General features: G+C 44.6%; 1 protein-coding gene across 1 annotated transcript in view; it reads right to left on the reverse strand.

The window, feature by feature from the left end:
* The window catches only part of LOC311149508 (EMILIN-3-like), a gene marked incomplete at its 5' end in the record, with an annotated part of 13277 nt that overhangs the window by 3398 nt on the left and 2379 nt on the right, over nucleotides 1-7500 (reverse strand). The window contains one exon of the mRNA XM_084186694.1: nucleotides 1035-1125. Within this exon, the coding sequence (XP_084042820.1) occupies nucleotides 1035-1125 (91 nt within the window). The remainder of the gene's footprint in view (nucleotides 1-1034; nucleotides 1126-7500) is intronic.

Below are 7500 nucleotides of genomic sequence, written 5' to 3' on the forward strand. Positions count from 1 at the left end.
GTTTTGGAGGAAAATTAGGTAATACGTTTGAGGCCGAGAAGTGTGTGTATGCCAAGTTAACAGGTTCATGGGGCAAAAGAGAGAGGACAGGCTGTCGGAAATTATGAGAACCACTGCCTTATTGGTTTAGGCATCCCCTGGCTTTCTCTCTGTGTGTGTGTGTGTGTGTGTGTGTGTGTGTGTGTGTGTGTGTGTGTGTGTGTGTGTGTGTGTGTGTGTGTGTGTCTCTCCCTGTGTTGACTCTATTGATAGGGGACAGGGGAAGGAATGACTGGGCTTCATACAGACCAGGCAACCTGGTGCCGGGGTGTGTGTCAGGAAGTGGTTAGCGGTGCTGTCGTGTGATCTGACCTGTGAAGTATTATGGGATGTTGTTAGAGTCAATGGACTGCACTAACGTTACAGTGCTACTTTTTAGTGGTGGTGGGGGGGAGATATATTGTGCCTTCGGAAAAGTCTGTGTCCAATCTCCATAGGCATTTTCTCAAAATAACAAAAAGCAGGAAAGTACACATGCAAAGCGCTGTGCACACATACACAGACAAAGGCAAACATGAACACACACATCCCCCACCCCCTCACACCCACACTCATGTAGAAGGCCTCCATTAAAGTAAAATTCACAACATCGCAACTGGTTTTAAAATCATGCAGTAAAATGCTGAATAGGATTTTATCGTGGTAGTTTCCTCCTATAAAGACTGGATTTATTGACAGTATGAAAAAGCTTTACTACCTGTTGTCTGGTTAATTCATGAGAATGCCAGGAGAAGGCTGTTTTAGGGATAAGAAGCTAAGGTCATTGACAGCTGATGGAGAGGGGACTGTGTGTGTATTTGTGTTTGTGTGAGTCAGCTGAAGGAGATTTGTTTGTCAGGTGCACATCTGGGCTGAGTGAGCAACCTTCAGACTCAGCACTGAGGCCTAGAGATCAGGAATCCAAATGCGCACAGCCACCGGAAAGTCTCTACTCCCCTCCTCTCCCTCTTTCCCTTCTTGCTTTCATCCCTCTCTCCCCTCATCCTTCTGCTTACTTCCTCCACGTTAATGGAGATGGTGGGATCAACCTTGAGAGCAGCGCCACACACACACATCTGGAGCTCTGCCTTCCCCGCCTCACGACCACTGAGACCGCACAGCAAGAACCGTAAAGATTACGAGGGCTTCATAGCCAGGAATATGAGGGAGGTGTGTGAGTGATCGGCTCAGCTGGCCTCAGCTGCTGTCCTGGTACTGAGAACTTGACTTGGCCTATTGTGGTAAGACTGTGTTAATCCTGACTCTGGGAAATAGGGATGAACTGATTCCAGATCTGAGATGAGAGGATACTGAGTGTGTGTTTGAGATGGTAAACTTCACACTGTTCTCATTCTTTCCATCTTCAGCATCAAAGATGTGTACACAACAGAGATCTGTCCATAACCCTACATGCTATTGCCTGAAACACAGTTCTCTCATCATTCTCTTCAACCACTCCACACTACCTGAAACAGATACCTCACCTTCCAAGGTTCTCCCCAAAACAAACTTTGCGTCACCTCACACCATCCACTCCACCAACCCCCCCCCCCCCCCCCCCCCCCCCCCCAAACAGAAAGAGCACAGTCCCTTCCTCACCTTTTCTCCCAGTCTCTCTCTCTCTCTCTCTCTCTCTCTCTCAAATATTTCGTTGTAGTGAGCAAGTCATTTTTCTGGTGTAGGTCTGGTCTGGTCCCACTGTAAATATTTCCAGTACAGCCTTACAGTTCCTAACTCCCCTCTGAGTCTCCCAAGGGGATTCCCTTTCAAATTCTCCTATAAAGCGCTTTGGCAAATATTATTGCAAGTAGTCCCCCACCCTCTTTCAAGTCCAAAACAACTCACCTCTCAATCCATCTCCCCCTTTCCTTTGTTCTCCTTCTCTCTCCTTCTCTCTCCGCTCCTCCTCTCTTTCTCAATGTATATGTAATTTCCTTACTTTCTCTCTCCTCCCCGAACACTATACTCCAGGTATCATCAACTAGATTCAGCCGCGGGCCGTTTTTTTTCTGGAGTGGATGGTCGGTGGAGCCGGAACATAATTACAAATAATTTGTAGACTGCAAATTGACCGCAAGAATCCCAAACAGATATGTTTGACTGAAACATAATAATTTCAAACCTTCCTTGCATTTGTATACATTCACGTGTCGCTCTATTATGCGTGGGAATACTTGGGAACAGATTTCTTAAATTAAAATCACTTGGAGCTGATTTCCTCCTGTTTTTATTTTTACAGTCTTTTATGTCCAACATTGGAAATTCCACACCAAGTGTCCCTTCGTTACTGTCTCTCTCCATCTGTACTTTCTCCCGCTGTCTTTTCCATAGTTGTAGTGACAATGTGAAGTGTGATTTTAAGGCTGTGTATTAATAACATGTTATTCTCAACTGCAAAGTTCCTGGATACCTGTCCCATCATGTCACCTCAGACAGATTTATTAGTGGACCGGGGAGAAACTTTCACAAATGTTTCAACAGTCTAGCATATGATCCCCAAAATGTTGGTCTCTCGGTCTCGGTCTGTCTCGGTCTCTCTCTGTCTCTCTCTCTCTGTCTCTGTCTCGCTCTCTCTCTGTGTCTCTCTCTGTCTCTCTCTCTCGCTCTCTCTGTCTCTCTCTCTCTCTCTCTCTCTCTCTCTCTCTTCTCTCTCTCTCTCTCTGTGTGTCTCTCTCTCTCTCTCTCTGTCTCTCTCTCTCTCTCTCTCTCTCTCTCTCTCTCTCTCTCTCTCTCTCTCTGTGTCTGTCTCTCTCTCTCTCTCTCTCTCTCTCTCTGTGTGTCTGTCTCTCTCTCTCTGTCTCTCTCTCTCTCTCTCTGTGTCTTTCTCTCTCTGTCTCTCTCTCTCTCTCTCTCTCTCTCTCTCTCTCTCTCTCTCTCTCTCTCTCTCTCTCTCTCTCTCTCTCTCTCTGTCGCTCTCTCTCTCATACTGGTTTTGAGGTATACACATTTTGCCAAGGGGTGTAGAGAAAATGTTGCCGTTTTAAAACAAGTTTGCTGCAATTCTACACTTTTTACCATGGGGTGGAGAGAAATGTTAGCAGTTTTTAATATGATATCTGAGTGAGACTGACTAACAAAATCAATGGGGGCCCCCCAGCAGGTTATTCGACCATGATACAAGTTTAGATAGCTGACAGCTGAACTAACTTAGCAATCAAATTTTTTTTTGCTGACATGGGCTAATTCACTGACTATCAGTGACTTACATAACACAACCAAATTTAGAAAATTCTAACTCGCAACAGTAAGTTGAGACCCCAACTGAGTTCCCCCCAAAAAAATATAGCCTTCAAAAGGGGCCCGCGGGCCGCAGTTGCCCATCCCTGTCTAAGAACAATGAAACGATGCAGGTGCTGTTATTCCAGAACCCAGCTCAGACATATACAGTACACACACAACAATCCCACTATACAAATGGCACAAACATTTCCTATAGCTTGTTTACTTTTGGAAGCACAGTAAGAAGCTCAAATAACGGTAGTTATTGTGCTAAACCATTTAAATACCTCTCTTTAGCCCAAGGTATTTCCTGATGCATTTCATCTATTTTAGGCTATAGCTACTAAAACTAAGGGATTGCAGACCGGGAGTAAAATAACTGCCATCGTGGGAAAGTATGTTGTGTTTGCTACAGTATGATGAATGCCTGTCTGTCAGACATCTACTTGGCATTATGAGTGAGCAAAGAGAAAGCAGTATACAAACATAGCGACAAGCTCATCTGCTTGTAGAGAAATATTAAAGAGTATTAAAATATTATTTCTAACCGCTGATTCTCCATTATGGACATGTACAGCACATAACAGTAGAGTTGACTATAGCTGGATGCATCCATGTCAAAGCATCTTGGGGAATGTCAAGAATGTCTGTATCACTGCTGTCATCTCTGCAAATCTAACAATATACTATATACACAACTTGTAATTGTCAAGTTTATCAGATGGACAGACGGACGGATGGACGGACAGACAGACATACAGACCCGGTATAGCCTATGCCCCCCACCCACTGGTATCCATAGCTGGGTCTGGCTCATATAACCATTTTCAGAGTCTATTGACAAAATGTTTGTGAGAATCAGCTGATTCAGTTTAAGCTTCACACTGTAATATTTGTTTACCATCAATGAGTAGGGCCACCAACAAAACAGAACACAACCAAGCAATAAGCAGTACCATCATAAGCAGCATCCCATTATATTTTCATATGCAAATAGCTCAAAAGGCTAAACTGGCATTGATCTGGCTTGACACAGGACCATACGTTCCCATGTGCACCTAGCTTGGGGCTGCACTCCATAAGTTTCCTGTGGAGCCCTCCCTTTAAATGCTGTGTCTGCAGCCACTGTATTTCTGGAGTTATGTTAATGGAACAGAAACATGGCAGCAGTAGAATACACTTCAAACAACATCCCAATGAGCTAAGTTGGAGTGAAAAACACACATTTTCCCCAATACTCCCCCTGTAGCCCTCTATGGTCTGTGTAAGTCCCATACAGTCCAGTTGTAGCCATTGTGATCATTGTCTACCTTGTTACTACCAATGAGGAGAGGGACACATTCCCTCCCACCAGGAAATAGTCTGCATGAATGGGGCTGAACGGCTGTTAAATCACATGCTCCATTGCACCAAGACAGTAAAAAGCAAAACAAGAAAAACGGCCAACAGACCAACGGCTGAAGACTAGACGGAGAATGTTGTGATGTGTGAATTCCATGTAGTGACAAGTAGGCTCCGGAAAAAAATGTATTTTTGTTACGTAGCTTTGTACATGTGTGTTATGTTCTTGCTGGTGTTTCTATGTGTTAGAAATTCCAGATAATCTCACACACACCTACACATGCACACACACACACACACACACACACACACACACACACACACACACACACACACACACACACACATACACACCACACACACACCACGTGTGATATTTTCAAGGCTCTATATACACTATATATACGAAAGTATGTGGACACCCCTTCAAATTAGTGGATTCGGCTATTTCAGCCACACCCGTTGCTGACAGGTGTATAAAATTGAGTTCACGCACACATGCAATCTCCATAGACAAACATTGGCAGTAGAATGGCCCGTACTGAAGAGCTCAGTGACATTCAACGTGGCATCTTCAAAGGATGCCACCTTTCCAACAAGTCAGTTCATCAAATTTCTGCCCTGCTAGAGCTGCCCCGGTCAACTGTAAGTGCTGTTATTGTGAAGTGGAAACTTCTAGGAGCAACAACGGCTCAGCCGTGAAGTGGTATCCCACATAAGCTCAAAGAACGGGACTGCCAAGTGCTGAAGCGCGTTGCGCTTAAAAATCGTCTGTCCTCGGATGCAACGCTCACTACCGAGTTCCAAACTGCCTCTGGAAGCAACGTCAGCACAATAACTGTTTGTCGGGAGCTTTATGAAATGGGTTTTCAAGGCCGAGCAGCCGAACACAAGCCTAAGATCACCATCCACAATGCCACGCGTCGGCTGGAGTGGTGTAAAGCTCGCCGACATTGGACTCTGGAGCAGTGGAAACACATTCTCTGGAGTGATGAATCACGCTCCACCATCTGGCAGTCCGACGGACAAATCTTGGTTTGGCATATGCCAGGAGAATGCTACCAATGCATAGTGCCAGCTGTAAAGTTTGGTGGAGGAGGAATAATGTTCTGGGGCTGTTTTTTCATGGTTCGGTCTAGGACCCTTAGTTCCAGTGAAGGAAAATCTTAACGCTACAACAAACAATAACATTCTAGACGATTCTGTGCTTACAACTTTGTGGCAACAGTTTGGGGAAGGCCCTTTCCTGTTTCAGCATGACAATGCACCTACATTTACATTTTAGTCATTTAGCAGACGCTCTTATCCAGAGCAACTTACAGTTAGTGAGTGCATACATTTTTCATACTGGCCCCCTGTGGGAATCGAACCACAACCCTGGCATTGCAAACGCCATGCTCTACCAACTGAGCTACATGGGACTACCTGTGTACAAAGCGAGGTCCATACAGAAATGGTTTGTCGAGATCGGTGTGGAAAAACTTGACTGGACTGCACAGAGCCCTGACCTCAACCCCATCGAACACCTTTGGGATGAATTGGAACGCCGACTGCGAGCCAGGCCTAATCGCCCATCATCAGTGCCCGACCTCACTAATGCTCTTGTAGCTGAATGGAAGCAAGCCCCAGCAACAATGTTCCAACATCTAGTGGAAAGCCTTCCCAGAAGAGTGGAGGCAGTTGTCAGAGCACCTTACCAATCACTGCACCTGTACACAGCCCATCTGAAATTAGCCCACCCAACTACCTCATCCCCATATTGTTATTTATTTTGCTAATTTGCACCCCAGTATCTCTATTTGCACATCACCTCTTGCACATCTATCATACCAGTGTTAATACTAATTGTAATTATTTTGCACTATAGCCTAATTATTGCCTTACCTCCATAACTTGCTACATTTGCACACACTGTATATATATTTTCTGTTGTATTTTTGACTTTATGTTTTGTTTTACCCCATATGTAACTTTGTGTTGTTGTTTTTATCGCACTGCTTTGCTTTATCTTGGCCAGGTCGCAGTTGTAAATGAGAACTTGTTCTCACCTGGCTTACCTGGTTAAATAAAGGTGAAATAAAATAAAATAAAAGGCTGTTATAGCAGAAAAGGGGGGACCAACTCCATATTAATGGCCAAGATTTTGGAATGAGATGTTCGACGAGCAGGCGTCCACATACTTTTGGTCATGTAGTGTATATCCACTGCCCCAGACACCAACTGAAGTCATATATCTATGGTGGCTGTCTGCTTGTGACAGATCCCCAGGGTCCTGTATGACCTGGGTGAGTTAGACAGCCTATTATTACAACTGGAGGATAGATATATGTTCACCCTGTCTCTTTCTGCTTACCTTCAACTATGTCAGTCTCCACTGCAGCTAAAGGCACAGAATTCAAGATTACCACGCTCAACTCTTTAAATACTCATTGGCTGCAGGGGTTCAAGTACTTATTATACTCCTACAGTATGCCACGGTTATAGACCATGAATCTGGATGTGTTTGTGTATGTGTGTGTGTGTGTCCCCCCACAATAATAGCAAACAAACACACATTTGACCAACTGGGGACATTTTGTTGGTCCCCACAAGGTAAAATGCTATTTCTAGGGGGTTTGGGGTTAAGGTTAGAATTAGTGTTAGGGTTAGAATTAGGTTTAGGCTTAGGGTTAGGAGCTAGGGTTAGGTTTAGGGTTAAGGCTAGGTTTTCGGGTTAAGGTTAGGGTTAAGGTTAGTGTTAGGGTACGGGTTAGGGTTAGGGAAAATAGGATTTGAATGGGACTGAAATGTGTGTCCCCACAAGGTTAGTTGTACAAGACTGTATGTGTGTTCCTGTGTGTATATTTAAACCTATTGGCGTCAGTGCCCCTGTCGTAAACCAAACAATATGCCACTATAAAGGAGCACCAGGCAGTGTGTTGG

The sequence above is a fragment of the Coregonus lavaretus genome (assembly GCF_964263955.1).
Source record: "Coregonus lavaretus genome assembly, chromosome: 22".
Classification (NCBI taxonomy): domain Eukaryota; kingdom Metazoa; phylum Chordata; class Actinopteri; order Salmoniformes; family Salmonidae; genus Coregonus; species Coregonus lavaretus.